This window comes from Ursus americanus, chromosome 19 (assembly GCF_024610735.1).
Source record: "Ursus americanus isolate L20-20 chromosome 19, mUrsAme1.1.p, whole genome shotgun sequence".
Classification (NCBI taxonomy): domain Eukaryota; kingdom Metazoa; phylum Chordata; class Mammalia; order Carnivora; family Ursidae; genus Ursus; species Ursus americanus.
In genome coordinates, this window is record NC_142145.1 from 53,886,441 (window position 1) to 53,906,271 (window position 19,831).

The 19,831-nt window shown below is 38.0% G+C and overlaps 1 protein-coding gene across 4 annotated transcripts in view; it reads left to right on the forward strand.

Moving 5' to 3' along the window:
- The first annotated feature begins 1,914 nt into the window (after positions 1 to 1,914).
- Positions 1,915 to 19,831, forward strand: part of ARHGAP28 (Rho GTPase activating protein 28) — a 197,342-nt gene continuing 179,425 nt past the window's right edge. For all 4 annotated transcript variants that reach the window (XM_087869965.1, XM_087869966.1, XM_045781953.2 and 1 more), the window contains exon 1: positions 1,915 to 2,170. In XM_087869965.1, the coding sequence (XP_087726091.1) occupies positions 1,995 to 2,170 (176 nt within the window). In that variant the 5' untranslated portion in view covers positions 1,915 to 1,994. The remainder of the gene's footprint in view (positions 2,171 to 19,831) is intronic.

Consider the following 19,831-nt stretch of genomic DNA (forward strand, 5'->3'; position numbering starts at 1 on the left):
AAAGGGTGCTGTCCCAAACTACTGGAAGGAAAGTATTCTATATTAAATGGTGCCTGTACCAAATTGCCTTTTAAAAATTAAAAAAATATATATAAATTCTGAAACATATCTGGCCCCCAAATTTTATTTATTTATTTTTAAAGATTTTATTTATTTTAGGGACAGAGAGAGAGCATGAGTGGGAGAGGCAGAGAGACTCAAGCAGACTCCCCACTGAGCACGGAGCCCAACGTGGGGCTCAATCCCATGACCCCCAAGATCAGTACCTGAGCCTGGGCCGAAACCAAGAGTTGGATGCTCAACCAGCTGCACCACCAGGGTGCCCCTGGACCCAAAGTTTTAGATGAAGTATTGTGGATGTGTATCAGTAATTACATTATGGATTTATTTCACAATTTAAGAAAGTGTTATCTTTGTTTTGATGCATTTAGTACAAAACACAGTAGGTTAACAGGTACGTCTTTGTATCTGAAATTTTTGAAGAATGAAGCATTCTTTATATATGCCTTTTTCATACACTGATGTTTGATAAATTTTTAATTCACAAAATTGGAATGCTAATAGAACCTACCTCATAGAGTTGTTTAAAGAGATAATGAACAGGATCCAACACATAAAGCGTATTTTAATAAATGTTAGTCATTCTTATTCCAACTCCTTTAATCAACAAAATATTTCCTAAGAAGCATTTTGGATTTTTTTTCCTTTCCCAACCTTTGAAAATGCAGTGAAAAGAAATGTCTCTCTTCTTGAAAATGTGAAGGAAGTAGCAGAGAGGACCACCATTTCTTGAGAAACTAGCATGTATGTGGTGCTTTTAACCTCATGAGAAGAATATTGTTTTCCCCATTTCACAGATGCAGAAACAGATTCTGAGATGTTAATTAGCATGGCCTAGGTCACCCCTCAGTAAGGGGTAAACTAACTTCTCTTTTCCCCTTCACCTAGGTCCAGGGGAGTGTGAGAGAGAACAGGTAAAACACCCTGTCTGGGTTTGAAAGATGAAGTCATTGTGGGCCTCTCTAGCATACTTCTGGTCCCCTTTTTAAATGGTTAAAAGAATGTTGTCTTTCCATTTGTGCTTAGTTTTATATAGGTAAATATATTTCAGACCCCAAATCATTGAAAATCATTTCTGATTATGTCCCTTTTTACCTGCCTCCCTGCCACACATTTTTCCTCTAAATAAAGACCTCTAGAAAAAAACATGCATTGGGCCCAGAATAATCAAGTCTAATTTTCAGACAAGCTGAAAGCAGTATCTTAATTTGATCAGGATTGGGAGGAGGAAAGGGATGTGGGGTGAGGTAAGAGTCTGGTTGCTGCGGTGGCATTGAGGGCGAGGGAGGGAGATTTTCTGCTTGCTGTAAGAGGGAGTTACCTGCCCCAAAGAAAATCAAGTTTATTGTAACTTGACCAAGTACACAGCAACGTAATCCGGTTCTTCAATTTTTGATGTGGATGCTTTAAATGAGAGAGTGTCACATTTTCTTCCTTTCTTCCCCAGACCACACGTTGTAGACCTGGCCCCTCTCCTTCTCAGTCCAGGCTCCTGAGGCAAGGTTTCTTTCTCTCGATTCTTGCTGCCAGGCAGGAAATGTCCCTAGCTATGGGATAAGCCTCCCCCATTTGGGTGGGGTGGGGGGGATGAGAAAAGGAAAAGGAAAAGAAAAAGAAACAAAGCAAGAAAAACTGCTAGAGCAGCTAGGCTGAGCCCAGAAGGATCACAGCGTGTTTCCAGTTTCCTAGAAACAGGGATCCCCCCTCCCCTGTCCCCGACCCCCACCGCCCCCCCCCCACCCGGCGTTTTCCCCGCCCCCACACCCCCACTCCCAGCACGGCTTGTGGGCGTGTCTTTAAGTCCCTGCTAATAGGACTGCCCCGCGGGCGGGGCCGGCTTCCCGGGGCGCCCCTGACAGCCGCCAGAGCGAGCCCCTAGGAGCTGGACGGGCCACACCAACCCCGCTGGTGACCGAGTCCCGGTGCGCTGGTCCATGCTGGTCCCCGCCTTTGTTCTCGGGCCGGAGCGGGGACATGCGCGGCTGAGGATGGAAGTGGAGGACTCGGGCGGCGTGGTGCTGACCGCCTACCACTCCTACGCTCGCTCCCAGCCGCCCAGCTCCGAGCCGCGCTGCGCACCCAGGGCCACCACCAGCCACCCGGGCAGCAGGTACCCAGATCGGCTCCAGAGGGAGCAGAGGTTTCCCGGGCTTGGGCTTTCATTTCCCAGCTGTGTTTTCTGCCAGGGCATAAGAGCACCATCACTTGATTGTTGTTTCAAGTTTTGATGGACTGGATGAGTGAGTGTACTGCTCTTTGTATTGTCCTTGATTGCAAGTGGGAAGTGCACGAAGTCTCAGCCGGCAGTGGCTCAAGTCCTTGGCTAGCAGAGGTTAGCTGTGGAGCCGTGTTCTTGATACAACTTGATGATAAATACGCACATGTCTCATTTCTGCCAAATTCACCCATTGATATTGGAGAATTAAAAAAAAAATTGGAAATGAGACAGGCAGAAAAGAAAAAAATTAAAATACATTTTCCCAAATCCTCAAATACTATTGAAAGTTTCTTTAGTAACTGTGTGCCACCTGAGCTAAAACAGCTGGAGAGATTCTCTAAAAAGTAAATCTGAGTAGACTTTTAAAAACAATTTTATTTCTAGATTTTCAAAACCATTCAACTGTATAAATACATTGGTATCATTATCATTGCTAATGTTGACTCAGTGCTGTAGATGCTATTATAATTTATTTCTTTTGGGTCAAAAGAGGTCTATAACCATCTCACTATGTGTGTTTTAGATTTAATATAGCAAGGATCTATGTTAAATTACTCTGTATCAGTGTTTATCTGTTTGATGCAAGATCAAGGCCAACGTGACTTCCATTAACTAAACAAAAATGTTAGACTCTTAGCAAATTTCCCTGGGCAGACAATAGTAAGTGAGATGGTTTGATATCTGACTCATATTTAGGGGAAGTTTTGCTTGTTTAAATGTGGCTATTTATCTACTATGGATCCACTGATGAAGTTTTTGTTTGTTTGTTTGTTTTGCAAGTGGGAAGTTTGAGTGTTGTTGATGTGCTTTTTTGCATTGAGTTTATTTTCACTTACTTTTTCTCATACTTTTATCTTTAGTTATGTGATAATGATTACTTCTGTCTCTTAATCTAATTGATTTGTGAGGCTTTCAACAGATTGTGATTTTATTTCAAGGAATATCCTTTTGGCTAGTATCCATGAGAAGAACAAACTACATTGGCATGAGATCTATGTTAGGCTAGGCTAACAAAGACAATATTGTTTCTTCCAAAAAGAGCAGGTTGAGTGTAATCTTATTTTTATATAAAGACGTGAGAAAGTAACATTTTTCTTCCAGCTTTAGTAACACATTGTTTTAAAGGCTACTTGAAGATATAAACTTGCATTTGTCTTTAGGGTGCTTTCTTTTCAAACGTAATTCCTGACTATAATTACTCAGATTATGAGTAACTAAATAGATAAAAGTGAGTTCATGAGAAGCAAGGACCTGGTTTGTGCATTTTTAGATGGTCCTGGTATAGCTGTCCTGTCTCTAACTCCCAACAGCTGTCTAGGAGTAATAGCTAGATTGTGCCATGTGGGCCTTCCGAAACTACATCCGTTTCCAAAGCAAACTGGAGGAGAAGTTCCATTAACTCAGCATGTGGTCTTGTGGAATGATAATGCATGAGAGCAAAAGAACTGTGTTTCACAGTTAGTGTTTTATCTTATGGCTGCCAACCAGATTTATGCTGCTCCAAGTTTTCATTTTTGGTGACCGTGTGCACCCTCTCTATAGGAACCTTTGTACTACTCAGCTCTCTGATGCAGGAGATAGTTGACCCCGTCCCCTGTAACTAAATCATGAGAGAATAGCTTAATTCCTTGGTTCCCAGTAACAACAATCAAAAAGAGATTCCTGTATTTACAAGGAGCCTGAGGACACCATCAATCATGAGTCTGATAACAGAAATAATCAGGACCCAGTTATTAACCTTTGACTCACTAACTACTGATCAATACTTCCTTTCAAGCCAAGGAGCAAGATCGTATTGTTCTACTTAGGAAGAAAGCACTCTCTCTTTCAAGAATACCCTTTCCTTGAAATTGCTTACATATGTATAACATATTTGTGGAGGAGTGACCAGTATGGACCTAGGAAGCATGGACTATTGTATCATCATTCTTTAGCTCTGAGTAGCAAAGGTTCAGTTCAAAGCAAGCCATCTCCTTATTTTCCAAGCCTGCACTCCATGTGACTTTATGTGCTTTTGATTTTTTGGGGCCTATTTTTCCCATTAAAATATAATCTCAGTCTCTCTCTGTCCCTCTGTGTCTCTCTCTCTCCATTATTCTCTTTTGTTCACTGTTGTAATCCCAAGTTCCTAGAGCAGCATCTGGCACATTGTGGTAGCTCAGTAAATGCTTGTTGAATAAATTAATGAATTCCTACCAAGGTTATAAAATGGCCAAGATAAAATGGCAGGATTTTTAACAGAAGTCAGTCTATTTGTACCTACCGTGTGCCAGCTGCACATGAGGTATTAGGGATACAAGATAAATAAGACAAAGTCCCTCCCTTGAGACTGTGGCCCTTTACCTCTCAGACAAATAAGATTTTTAGAAAAAGCTTGGAATAAGTAGCAACATTTCGAAAGTGAGAGGTTTCAGATATCAATCTGGACTGCTAGCTACTCATTTAAAATAATAATAGTAAAAGAATAAAGGATGCAGCAACTCAGGCCTCTGCTGCTGCCTGCCAGCACTGGCTGAAGCAGAGCAATGGCTGCTCCGTTACATGCCTCCCCCCATAACTCTTCAGCACTGAAGCTGGGTGGCCACTGCAGTTTCTTCGGGGACTGCCCATTTTATTTTATTAAAATAAGTAGCCAATATAAAGTGTACTTGCCAGTTACTCAGGCTTGGGGTCAGGCTCCCAGACCCCACACATCACCTACACCATTGATTACCGTGTGGTCTTGCACAGCTTACTTCAGCTGCTTAGAATAGTGTCCAAGACCAATGAAACATCCAATAATATTTAGATGTATTATTACTGTTATCACCTTTTTTTTTTAAAGATTTTATTTATTTGACAGAGATAGAGACAGCCATCGAGAGAGGGAACACAAGCAGGGGGAGTGGGAGAGGAAGAAGCAGGCTCATAGCGGAGGAGCCTGATGTGGGGCTCGATCCAATAACGCCGGAATCATGCCCTGAGCCGAAGGCAGACGCTCAACCGCTGTGCCACCCAGGCGCCCCTACTGTTATCACTTTTAATCACAGTTTTTGTTGACATAAAGAGGAGAGTAAAACATTTTTGGTATCTATCCCCAAAATGTATTCATGGAGGAAGAAAACTCGAGCACTAAGTATTTGTTAGGAGGAGAGAAGGTAATTCCTTATTTCACAAACATTCTATCTTTACATTCTATTTGTGAAGGATAAAAGAGAATGAAGGATTGTAAATTTTCAGTTCTGTTAAGTAGTTGGGACTGTCTTTACAATCATGTGATTTTTAAAGAGGCTGAGCTTCTAGACCCTTAATCAGAATCCAGAGTGAAAATTCTGACATACATACAAAATAATTTCACTTACAGAATGAAAGGTAGCTGAAGATAAAGCTAGGTGTCTTGTTTTTCAAAGATTTTCTAAGCTATAAATAAGGAATATATATAATATTTTTTGGTGAGTGTATAGTATAAAATGGCCATGAGTATTTCTGATGTTTATTTCATTATACCATAAACTTCCCAAGAGAGAACAAAAACAGAAGAGGAAGAGAACCAGCTCTTCCTCAAAAACAAATAAAGAAGCTTACCAAGGTTATCGTAGGAATTCTAATTCTATAGCAATGTTAAAACTTTTGTAAAGGGGATATTGTTTTGTAATATCATAATTATTCATAGTAATGGGAATGATTTGATTAAAATGGAATTAATGATGATTAGAAAATAAATACTTTGTGGAAAAAACTAAATTTAGCAACTCTTAGTGCCATATTCTTCCTGGATGAAAATTAAAAAGACATTTATTTCAAGGTGCCAGCTCTCATTCAAGTAAGTATTTATCTAGTTCTGTGTGAGCTTCTGGACATACACAGGTACACTAAAATATGGGGCAGATACTTCTTAAACAATACTTTTTCTAGAGGATTCAGAAAGAGTTATGGAAATAGAATTCTTAAGAGAGGGTAAGATATTTATGGGTCATTTTTAATGCTATGGTTAAAACCAGAGTTGGTGTCTCTGGTTTCTTTTTACAGTGGGGTCCCTACTGAGCGTAGGTGCCTCCATATGTGGAGCTGTTGGAAAACATCTGGCACATTTCCTTTGATCATGTCATTTGGCTAAACATTTGGCCAGTTGCTCTATCCATTTTTAACTTGCTTAGTTCTCCCAGATCGTTAATCCTCAATATATCCACAAAAATTCAGGGAACTAGGGTGTTGTAGAATCATGTTCATGAGGGTGAAAGTACTATTTTCTTAACTTTTTTTTTTTTAGATAATATTAGACTTCTAGAAAACTTGTTCAGAGTGTTTCAAGTAACCTTCACCCAGTTTCCCCTAATGTTAACACTGTACTTAATCCTAGTTCATTATCAAAACTGAAAAATTAACACAGGTGCAATATAGTTAACTATATAGTCTTTATAACCTGATTTCCTCAGCTTCTCTGCTAGCATTAGAGTTTCTGTTGTAGAATTGAATTTGGGATCCCACATTGTATTTAGTTTTACCTCCCAAACCTCCAATCTCTCACAGTCTGTCCTTATCTCTTATGGCACTTTTGGAGTACTGATTGCTTGTTTTGTAGGAAGTTCTTCAATTTGGATTGGTGTGGTATCTTCTCGTGATTAGACTGAAATTATGCATTGTGGGTAAGACTTCCACAGAATGATGTTGGGCCCCTCTCAAGTGTATCATATTAGGGGTTACAGGATGGTGATCTATCTCATCAGTGTTGATGTTGGCTCTGATCACCTGGTTAAAATGGTGCCTGCTGGGTTTCTGTACTGGTAAACTATATTTTGCTCTGTGTAATTAATAAGTATCTTGGGGGAGATGTTTTGTGTTTATGAAATATCTCCTGTTTTCTTTCCGAGCTTCCTTCTACTGATTTTTTTTCTCGATTCTTCTACAGTGATGTATTTTCCATTCTATAAAGTCCACATTCAGTATTCTCTCTGACTTGATTGTTTTATCTCCTTCACCTTTAAAAAAAAACCAACCAATTGTAAAAATTGTTTCAATTTTATCTGGTCTGAGTTCATGAAATCTGTTCCCTAATTTTCAAAGTTTCCTGATTTTTTTGGAAGCAAAATTTTATGATAGTCTTTGGAGAAAAATAAGCTACTACATTAAATTCTGTGTTAAGAGAGAGCAGTTGTTTAAATCTCACTTTGCCTGGAGAGTATTACTGTGGCTATCTATTTTCTTAGAACTATGTTTATACCTGATGGAAACATTTTTCCCTTACCAGTGTTCCTGAGATGTTATTCGAACATATGCAGATGTATCATAACTAAAGTAAATATTTAATTTACATGTGATTAAAATTTCTTCTCTTTCTGTCCTTAAACCAAACTATTTCATTTCTGAAGTAATTCCTATTCTCTGTTTTCTCAATCTGTGGTCTCTAGATATTAGTTCAAACAAAGAATGAAAGTAGAGTGTTGTGGAGCAGAGCAAAGGAAGGAAATAAAATGTTCTCAGAAGAAAATTTTGGAAATAAACTTTATCCATTTAAGTGATAGATTTTGTTTTAAGCCTCTTTGGATGAAAATATAAGGTCAAGCATACCCTTAACTAGTGTAGAAACGCTCCTTTCCTTAATGACTGTCATCATTAAGACAGTATGATTTGCAGTGCTGCCTTCACAACAAACAGCCTACATTGGCATATTGTTGTATTTCTTATACAATTTAAATATTATTTGTTGTTGTTATTTCCCCCCTTATTTTCAGGCAGCCTTGAAAACCTTTAGCAGTACTTTTGTTCTTTCTAATGTTGTTGTTTTTAACATGCTTTATAGTTTACTTTTCATTAGATAATCAAGGTTGTTTAGACTGTGTAAAGGAAGTGCTTATCGAAGGACTAAACTGTATAATCTAACAAAAGATTTTCATAGCATTTATTTCAGTTTCTTTGAGCATTTATTGGTTTGCTTGTTTGCTTTCAGTTTCTTGCTGTGTTCTGGTTACTTGAGTTAGTGAGTTTTGTATAATGTGTCATTTTTTATCACATGAAATTTCTTGTGTTCATTTCTTTGCGATTACTAGAGGTTGTACTTCAGAACAAAACAGTAACGTATCTAAAAGCTTCAAGCTGCTCTTTTTCTAAAATGGGAACTAAGAGATTGTTTCACTCTATATTCATCTTAAATATCTGGCATTTATGACACATTCTTTCAGTATCAGCTGTGTTATGTCACTCTTCAATAAATGAATATTATAGATAAAACTATCTTTTTTCTGGGCATTAAGTGTCCAAGGGTGGGAGAACATACACTAAGTATCACTTAAAGAACCAGCTGCTTTGTCTCATGTTACTCTTCAAAACTAATTAAACCTATGCATTCCATTTCTGATCCCTTAGATTATTGGAAGATGACTGCCTACAGGCACACAATACAAAGGACAGGAAACCAAAGACAAAGTAGTATGTAGAATTTTTAAAATTATCATGCACTTGAGACATATTTCTACTATTTTAATAATTCTAAGTTGTGGTGCTGATTATCTTATATGTGAGACAAATCTTTAGATCTGTGTTAAATTTTGTGATTAGCAAAAAGATTACTTTTGTACATATGTAATATATAGAGAAAAGAATTCTTTTGAGGTTTCCTGTTCAGTATTCATTTATGAAAATCTATTTATGAAAACACTGGCCAATGCATTTGTCTTTATACAAAGGTCTGTCAGTGTATTCGTATTTTTAGATCTGTAGAGATATCTGACAGGTGCTTAGAAAAAATGTCGAACGTAGAAAAATGACATTATAACTAATAATATGACATTTGATCTCTTGACACTGTTCCCTACCCTCATTATCATACCTAAACATTCATACAAGTAACCAAAGTTAACACTTCTGTGGTTGGAACCAAAGTCATACATAAGTAGCTGGAGATGAACAGCCAAACAAAGGAGAATAAATACAGTTAGAGAAGTGAGGACTAAACTTCTTTCCTGGAAATTTCCTTGACAATAGTAGCCAGAGAGTTTACACCTGTAATGACTTATGTCATGATCATTGTCCTATGATGTCATTTCTTTTTTTTTAAAGGAGTATTTTTATTGACAACTTACTTAGCTTAACATTATCATTTAATCCTTAAAACAGTCCTGTGACGTAGGAAGAAAGTAAGGCACAGAGAAGTAGCCCAAGGTAATGATAGAGTCAGGATTCCCACCCAACCCTTCCAAAACTGATGCTTTTAACCTGTTGTTTAAATCTTGAAACATTATTTAATATATTATGGATTTAGTGTTTTTCTGTCTCAATTTGGTCATAGGTTAATTGAGAGCAGGGATAGTATTACTATTGTATCCCCCTTAGCAAACTAGCAACTTTCACTTGGTTGATGTTACAAATACTCAGTTTCGATATAGTCTTTCCTTTTGAAATCGTTTTTATTCTGTTTCAGTGGAATAAGTATGCAGTGGGTTAAATATGAATGGATATAAATAGTTTGAGAAATTTTGTTATCAGTTGAAGCAAGTACAATGTTAGGAATTTTTTTCCTTTAATTTAAAAGCTAGGTTCTTGCCCTTCATGTAGTCTTAGGTAACAGTATTTTAAAGTAGACAAAATGTGCTGAAGAAGTCATTTAATTTGACCAATAAAGTGAGATCTAAGCAATTAGTAACAGGAAATCTTTCTGTGATTTTGGGGGGGCGGCGGCAGAAGTGGGGAAGGACAATTGTTAATCCTTTAACTTGATGTTCTTAGTAACTAGCTTTTAGAATTTTTTTAGTTTTATTAATTGCTTTCTTTAACTACTAAGATAGATTTCTATGGTTAAAAAGGTATTTTTCACTTCATTCCTTGCAGTATGACTCACAACATAAAAATTCTTTTTTCTTTCTTCTCCCTTGGGAGAGTGCCAATAAATTAATTTTTTAATTAAAATATTCTTTTAATTTTAGTATAGTTAACAGATGGTGTTATAGTGGTTTCAGGTGTACAATATGGTGATTCAACACTTCCATACATCACTTGGTGCTCATCATGACAAGTGCACTCCTTAGTCCCTATCACCTATGTCACCTATCCCTTCACCCCCCTCCCCTCAGATAACCATTTCTCTGGTTTGTTTCTCTATAGTTAGGGTCTGTTTCTTGGTTTGTCTCTCTCTGTCTCTCGTATTTTTTTTTCTTTGCTTTTTTTGTTTGTTTCTTAAATTCCACATATGAGTGAAATCATACAGTATTTTTCTTTCTCTGACTGATATATTTTGCTTAGCATTATACTCTTTAGCTCCATCCATGTTGTTGCAAATGGCAAGATTTCATTCTTTTTTATGACTGAGTAATATTCCATTATTGATATTCTTTGTTCATTCATCTATCCATGAGTACTTGGGCTTCTTCCATAATTTGGCTATTGTAAATAATGCTAGTATAAACATAGGGGTGCATATATCCCTTCAAATCAGTGTTTTTGTATTTTTTGAGTAAATATCCAGTAGTGTGATTATTAGATGGTAGAGTAGTTGTATTTGGGGGGTTGGGGGCAAGGGAGAAGGAGAGAAAGAATCCCAAGCAGGCTCCATGCTTAGTGCCAAGTCTGATATGGAACTTGATCTCACAACGCTGAGTTCGTGACCTGAGCTGAAATCAGCAGTTGGAGGATGCTTAACCCACTGAGCCACCCAGGTGCCCTGGTAGTTGTATTTTTAACTTTTTGAAGAACCTCCATATACTGTTTTCCACACTGGCTGCAATAGTTTGCATTCCCACCAGAGGCTTCCTTTTTCTCCACATCTTTGCCAACACTTGTTTCTTAAAATTTTTATTTTAGCCATTCTGACAGGTGTAAGGTGATATCTCATTGTAGTTGTGATTTGTATTTCCCTGATGATGAGTGATGTTGAGCATCTTTTTATGTGTCTGTTGGCCATCTGGATGTCTTCTTTGGAGAAATGTCTGTTCATGTCTTCTGCCCATTTTCTAACTGGATTATTTATATTTTGGGTGTTGAGTTGTATAAGTTCTTTGTATATTCTGGATACTAACCATTTATCACATATGTCATTTGCAAATATCATTATCTATTCAGTAGGTGGCCTTTTAGTTTTGTTGATTGTTTCCTGTGCAGAGACTTTTTATTTTGATGTAGTCTCAATAGTTTATTTTTGCTTTTATTTCTCTTGTCTCAGGAGACATATTTAGAAAAATGTTGCTATGGCCAATGTCAGAGAAATTACTGCCTGTGCTGTCTTCTAGGAACTGCATGGTTTCCTGTCTCACATTGAGGTCTTTAATCCATTTTGAGTTTATTTTTGTGTATGGTGTAAGATAGTGGTCCAAGTTTCATTCTTTTGCACGTAGCTGACCAATTTTCTCAACTCTATTTAGGGAAAAGACTCTCTTTTTCCCATTGTATATTCTTTCTTGCTTTGTGAAAGATTAATTGATCATATAATTATAGGTTTATTTCTGGCTTTTCTGTTTTGTTCTATTGATCTATGTGTCTATTTTTGCGATATTACCATACTGTTTTGATTACTACAGCTTTGTAATGTAAGGGATGCCTCCAGGATTGCTTTGGCTATTTGGGGTCTTTTGTAGTTCTATATAAATTGTAGGATTTTTTTGTTGTTGTTCTAGTTCTGTGGAAAATGCTACAACATAAGAATTCTTAATGCAAGTTGAGAAACAACACTCCATGAGAATTAATGGAGCTTTCTTATTTTCTCTCCCAATGGTCAGTCAGGTTTTTGCCTTATCCTGATTTGAAGTCACGCTAGGGACCAATCCAGGTCCTGGACCATACTTTTGTGAAGATCAGTTTTGTTCTAAATCTCGCTCAAAAATTTAGATACTACAAGATAGGTTGTGGCAATCTAGACCGCTGAGCCATGTCTAGTCTTAGTAGCCCTTATCCATCAGTGACCTCGGAGCCATGGATAATACTGACCAGAATTGAGCTGCAAGGATTCCTATTTAGAAAATTAATTCAGGGCCCATTGTAGTCTGGACTTGAGTCATCTGGAGAGGTCAGAATCCGAATGGCCTCCAGGTTCTGTGCACTTGTGAATATTTTGCAAAGTATTCATTTTGATAAACTTCGGCTCTTGGGACACTATGGAGATCGGATAGTCATTTTAGTTATATATAAACAGTGTGGTCCGGACTTCTCTGCTGACTGCTGGGTCTTTAGGAGTCTCTTCTAACTATTCTTAACCAGCCAGGGAGTTCAGAGTGTGTTATAAATAGGAATGAAGAAGCATCATCAAAGACTACTCATGAGTAAGGACTGCTAGGGATAATTTCTGTGGTACAACAGGGAAGCGAAGTATGGAAGTGTCTTGCTGAGAGGCTCATTAAGAAATAACCAGCTTTTTGAGCCAGACTCGGAATTCGTTCTGCTGACCCCTGGTTACCCACTCAGGCCCATAACATGGTCTGATGTTGTCAGGCTGACGGCAAGGAGATCATGGCAGAGGGGAAAACTGACTCTCTCACTGGGAGACATTAAGGGTATAGAAGTATAGAAAAGGTGGCAACAATTAGGAGAATGGCATTTCCTTAGCTTCCTTTCAAACGTGATTACAGCTACCCCTACGTTATCTCACTAAAGTTAACGTGGACAGTCTTGAAAACACACTTGTTGCGGCTTTTCATTGGAATCTTAAAGAAAAACATTTGCTGACCTCAATAGAATAAGCAATTAAATGGGAAAAGAGCTGACCTTAAGTTTCCGCAGATTTTGTTTTGAAAAACAGAGGATGCCTGGCCCCTGTGATTTTTAACATACCACAACTTAACTTCTCTCCCTCCTCATTTATAAAACTCAGTGATTACCAGGCCAACTTGGCAACTGTTTTTGTAAAGTCTAAATTGTGCTTAGTTGCAGAAAGCTCCACTCTAGAGGACCCCCACCTCTTCTGGTTGCTGGAAGCATGTAATTGGAAAAAGCAGGCCATCCTCTGCCTATTTGAAGCTGTGTCATCCTTTGTGGGGCAGTGAGTCAACACCAGCTAAAATAACATGAGTCAGTCACTGCTTAGAAGAAGCCCAAATGAAGCTGATTTCTATTATGCCAATCTTAAACAAACATGAGACTTATCCAGACTCTAAAATAGTTCTTGTGGGAGTTAAAAAAGATTAGCACCAATTTTCTTTAGAGTCCATGGAAGGACTTTTTTATGTGTCTTAAGAAGGCACTCTCTTCAATTAACCAAATTTTAACCTGGTTTATTCTCTCTTCTGTTTCTTCCACTCTCCATTTCCAGCATGTTCATACCCAATTCAGATCATTCTTACTGTTTTAATCTGGTTTCAGAGCTATTTAATTAAAATCCATAAAGTTACCACTATAATTTGAAACTGTTTGCTTATTCTGTTCCAGGATTCTCCAATCTTCTTATTTCTCTGGAGTGTAAAAGATTGTTTTAAGGAGGACTGTGACTGGGGGTAGAGAAATAATTTAGAAGGCAAATGCCATTGTTCAAGTAAAGATGATAAGGGGTTGTGAGAATACAGAGGAAAGGGAGTAATGGATTCTTGGGGAGAAACAAGTAGTGGAGTTGGTATGATTTGATGATTACAATTACTTGGGTTTCTGTTTTGGAGTGTTATTAATTGAAATTGAGAATTCTGGTGAATGAGCAGATTGTGGATAGGGAGATGAGTCTAGCAGGTGAAACTCTGAGCTAAGTGTGTATTTCCAGCTGGTAGTTAGCTGTACAAGCTGGCAGCTTGGGAGGGGAGATCAAGGCTGAAAATTCTAAGCTATTTACTCATGGGAGACTTCCGCATTCAGGAGAGAGTTAAAACTAGGACTGCATGCAATCTGGCAGGAGAGAATAGAATATCTGTAGAAACAGCAGTGGAACAAAGACAGAAACCTGGGGAGCAATGCCAAATAGGGAAGGGCAGAGCATTGGGAGACTAAGAGAATAGGAGCATTCTGGAAGCCGGGGCATTAGTTTCAGAATGAGCAGACAAGGTATCAGGAGTAGCTAGATACTCAGATACAGCTAGACCAATAATGTCAAGACTGAAAATCACCCCTTGGGTCTGGAGGGTGGATAGCAATGAAGATCTTGGCTAGGGTGGATTTAATGAGGTTATGGAGGTGGAGGCCAGTTTGCTGCAGGATGAAGAGTGAGTTTAAGGTGAGGAAATAGAGGCAGCAAGTAGAACCTATGCTAAAAACTCAGCTTATGGAAAGATGCAGAGAGAAAAAAGGCAGACTGAAGGGGGGGAGCTTATAAAAACTTACCCAAAAAAGCTGAAGATTCAGTGAAAGTCAAAAAAGAAACCTAGGTTTCTTTTTTTAATTTAAATTCAATTAATTAACATATAATGTATTATTTATTGGTTTCAGAGGTAGAGGTCAGTGATTTACCAGTCTTATATAATACCCAGTATTATATACCCAATAATACTCATTGCATCACATGCCCTCCTTAATGTCCATCACCCAGTTACCCATCCCGGCCCCCCCAGAAACCCTCAGTTTGTTTCCTATGATTAAGAGTCTCTTATGGTTTGTCTCCTTCTCTGATTTCATCTTGTTTTATTTTTTCCCCTCTTCTCCTATGAAGAAACCTAGATTTCTAAAATTCAAAACTTAAACACATTTGGTCCTACTTAAAATCCTTTGATAGTAACATTTTTGCATGCAGGATAAAACTTTATCCATAGCCCACAGCAGTTTATAAGCACTGTTAGTACAAGAACATTTCTCTGTTTCTTCATTTTGGAATCCTTAAGTACCTTCCCCTCCCCCATCAAACAGTAGAGTTTTAACAAATGTTTGCTGAGTGAAGGTACTGGAGGCTGAAATGTGGACATGTGACCTGTCCTTGGGTTGAGGAGCAACCAGGGAAGTCTTCCAAAATCTGAGCATCACTTCTTCTGTGAAGTCTTCTTCCCTGGCTGTCTCCCCCTCAAACCAAGTTGGTCATGTCCATTTTGGTGCCTTTTCTACCTCTTTACATTCTTCTACTATTGCACTTAACCCACTACTTAGTAGCAGTACTTCTATAAAGGCCAGGAGTTTGTTGGTGCCCCGGGCCATGTCTTGTTCATCTCAGTATTCCTGGCCTCACACAGTCCTAGGTACATGTATGCTTATTGAGTAAATGAATAATTCACTCATTAAATAGTAATAATCTCAAATATATGGTGATATTTTCAGAATTCGCTACTTTTGAATTAGAAAAGTATTACAAGTGTTAGAAATCTTGGATTGGTATTCTGACTTTACATGCTACCTGCTTTCTCAGAGTCCACTAAATTAGCCTTTATTCATAGTTTAACCTAAACTCTTGGTAATATGCTATGAAGTGAAGAATAATAAATAAAAATCAAAACTGGTAACAATTGTAAATGAGCAGTATGCCTTGACACATAAAACTTAGAAAAGGATAATGAATAGAAGGTAAACGTACCCTCCATTGTTTTAAAGATTAAATTTTGCTTGAGTTATTTCACTCATTAAAACATGAAGAATTTAAACTCCAATTTTCATAATAAAAGTGAAGTCGAACATCTGTTGAGCCTCTGTATGCCATATATTGGGTTCAGGGACTACACAAATGGTTAATAGTCCTTCAGTGAGAATAGATCAGCTGGTTAACAGGTTATTTCAGCTGCTTTTGAGGGGCAGCTCCTTCAGGGCAGAAACGCTGCCTCTCCCTCTGTATCCCTAGCATTAGCCCACTGGCCCAGGGTGGACACTCAGTGTTTGAATGGTGAGAAGAACGATTGAGGAAAAGTGTGCAGGGTGCTCTGGGAGAGAAGAGAAGGTGTCACTGCCACTTGGGGTTAAGTTGGTGAGAGTTAGATAGTGGGGTTCTGGAGGAACTTCTGGAGGAGTTGATAACTAAATTAAGTCTCCAAGAAGGACCACAAATGTCCAGTTATAAAATAAATAAGTCACAGGGGTAAAAATTCCAGCATAGGAAGTACAGTCAATAATATTGGTAATAATGTTGTCTGGTGTCAGATGGTCACTACACTTAGGGAAGTAAGCATTTCATATGTATAGAAGTGTTGAATCACTATGTTACACACCTGGAACTAATATAGCACTGTATGTCAACTAAGCTTCAACAACAGCAACAACAAAGAGAATGTGCACAATTCATTAGGAGGAATGAGAGTGGGGAAGAATCTTTGGCAGAAGAGCAGGAGGGAGGAGAAGGTGTAGCAGCCTGCAGCCAGGTGCTGGTGTCCCCGCGGCTGGCTGAAGTGAGACTAGCCAGGAAGGTAGAGGACACTGCATGCGCACTATGGGTGAACCGCTGAGGGTCAGGCCAAGCTCAGTTCACACCTTTTCTTCATTTGGATAACAAAGGGGTTCCATTGATGAGTTGACTTCCAGGGAACCTTCAAACACTTAAATTCTTTTATTTTTCTCTCTTATTAAGCTGGAAATGAAGGTAATTAGGTAATCCTAAATTTTTAACCAAAACATTGGCTTTAGACTTGTACTAATTGTATAATAAAATATATCCCCATCTCATTTAATTTTGCTTGTTTAGTTGATCTCTCTCTTTGCTGTGTGTGCAGTGAGCATGGATTGTTATCCAGTGTTAGTGGACTCAATTAGTGGACTCAATTACAGTTTGGTTTATTTCAACCAAGCTACCCAAGCGAAGGTATCAGTATATCAATAAGATGTTTGTCTTTCAGTCTTTCTTTGAAAAATCAAGCCTGTCTAGTAAGGAGAGCTGATTTTTCAGATGATCATAAATTAATAGGAATGTTGGATATCATTTCAGAATTCCACAGCATTTTATTGCATTTTTTGTTCAAGCTTAAAGAGAGCATTCATTAATAACTAACTTTTCAGTAAGATAAATTTTATCAATATTATATATACTAGATTTAAATATTTCTAATTATATTGGTACAAAATTAGAATAAATTTAATACAATTTGAATAAATTAGAGACTTCACAGAGGCGTGTGATCATGTTGTATATTTTCTGTGGTTTTTAATAGTCCAACAAACACACACTCTAAAGGAAAAAAAATCTGTTTTACCTGTTTCCTCATTTCCTGCTTTTGAGTTTTTTTCTGGAAGACTAAGTCCCCAGACTGAGATATATCTGATGACTTATTGCAAGAATGTATTTGTGAAGGAAGTGGTCTTAGAGGCTGGACAAGAATTTTCTCTCCATCAACAACCCCCACCCCTTCTCTTCTTTCTCTTGCTACCTCACCCTTCTATCCACTACTGTGGAGAGAAATTATGTAAAGACAGTGATCCTAAAAATCTCCAAGGTTTCTGAAGACATACCTCCAAATTTTTAAAAATCTTTTAATAGCCCCTTAAAAACATGAGGTGTATTCAAATACAGAAAAATGCACAGTTAAGTAAGTATTCAGTTAGATGACTTTGACCCTCATAACTACCATCCAAAACAAGATATAGAAGTTTCCATCACCCCCTAAATTCTCCATGCCCTTCTTCAATTACCCTCTCCCTGCCAGTTTCTTACTTCTATCACCATAGATTAGTATTGCCTATTCTTGGAAGTTACATAAACGAATTTTGTGTCTGCCTTCCTTTGGTCAGAGTAATGGATTCTGAGATTCAAACACATCATTCTGTCAGAGTCCAAAAGTGGTAATAATGTATATAGATGCTTTGGTAGCTTTATTATTTTACATGATTGTCATCCAGCTGCTCCAGGTATTGTCTGTTGCATATACGAGGAACTAGGCAAGAGAGCAGGTTTAAGTTAAAACCCATCACAGTATCAGACTCTAAAGACTCATCTCTCCTTGGTGGACCCAGGCAAAATTAAGATGTAAGATTTATTTTTGGTGCCTGCTCACTTTGCTTCGGCTTACTGGAGCCTTCCTTTTTCCTTCTAGTGCTCCCAGGCAGGAATCAGATGATTCAATCAAGTGACAATTTGCTTAACACTTGTGGTGTTTTACCTTTTCAAAGCATATGTAGAATTTTAAAGAATGGTGAACTTCTAGGTCTCATTCAGGGAACAGAAGAGCGTTCTTTAGGCAGGAAGTCACACAGCGCAGTGCACATCATTTAGACCAGAGACCGGCAAAGGTTTTCTGTAGAAGGCCAGTATTTTGGGTTTTGCTGACCGTTTGGTCTCTGTTGCAACGCTTTTGGTGTTAGCATGTAAGCAGCAGTAAATAAATCAATAGATGTGACTGTGCTATAATAAAACTTTGTTTACAGAAACAGGCAGCGGGCTGGGATGTGGCAGTGGGCCATAGTACTCAGACCCCTGATGTAAACAGCTTCTTGTTTTGTGTATTTGTGAGGCTTGCGTATCAAGCCCATCATAGCAAAATACAGAGAATTATTTCTCCAGAATATATAAAGTCGAATGGAACAAGAGGTTGCGCCTGTTACAGTCTCTTATTTTTCAGCAAGGACACTGAATTTCAGAATAATAACTTTTCAAGGTCACAAAGAGTCCGTGGAAGAGCCTGGACAATTCAGAACTTTGAAGTCTTTAACTAGTGTTCTTTGCCCTATTCAGTTTATGATGGATATGTGTCACATTACCTCAGGTATACTATTGGATGGACATTTGGGGAAACTATCTCAACTCATATATTTTGAAGGAATAAAAGAGAGAGAAACAAATAAGAATTCCGATGGTAGCATTCTGGAAATTCAGAAAGAATGAGACTTATACAAGTAGCAAACATATTAATTAATGGAAAAAAAGCCAGTATATTGAACACTGTATCCAAAAAGTTGTTTTAACAATATTAAGCGTGTGAGAGAAATAAATTAAAAATTTAACTGAGAAAATAGAGACCCCTGGATTTTCTTTCATTTAGTTCACTCATAGATTTATTCTTTCTCTTTCAATTTTTTTTAAAGCTAAACTTCACTGAATGTCTTCTCTTGTTGAAGGCACTGTGAAGGATCAAAGCTAATAAGACAGAGCTCCTATGCTTGAGGGGCTTAAAAGGGAGCTCAAGGCAATTGGGACCCATGTCTCATTTAGCTTTGTAGCCTCTGGAGAGAACACAGGATTTGCTTCATAGAAGAAATGGTGTTTGGATTAGGCATGTGAATATATATTGTGTGATGTGGGTATATTGGTGTACGGATGGAGGTGTGGAGCAAAGAGATGGTGTAGGAAGGAGCCAATAATTCCGCTTGAACGTATTGAGAATTGGTGAGAGAAGTAGTAACAGATTCTATACACATATTTGCAGGATTTTATGTGTGAGTTGGGTTTGGCTCAACGAATGAGTTGAAGAGATACCAGTTGCTTCACCCAAAGCAATGAAAAAAAAAATAAAAATGCCTCACTTTGGGAGGCTATCTTCAACTCTTTATAGATAACCATATAATTTATTGAAGTAAAGCATTAATTTTGAAAGAATCAGACTCAAACATAAACTTTATTCTTTTAGAATTCTCAAGGAATTTATGTCATTTCCCCCCGCCCACCCCAGTCAAATAACTGATAGAAACTAGCTTACACATTGGAAGCTGGCTTAATAATAATCGTAAACATAGGCCAGAATCCTAGTGGTTCAGCCAGAGTACCAGTCTTCAGACTTCACATTTAGTAAAGCTGTAGACAGCTCTTACCCCCAGTTAACGTGCCTTGCCACTGGATGA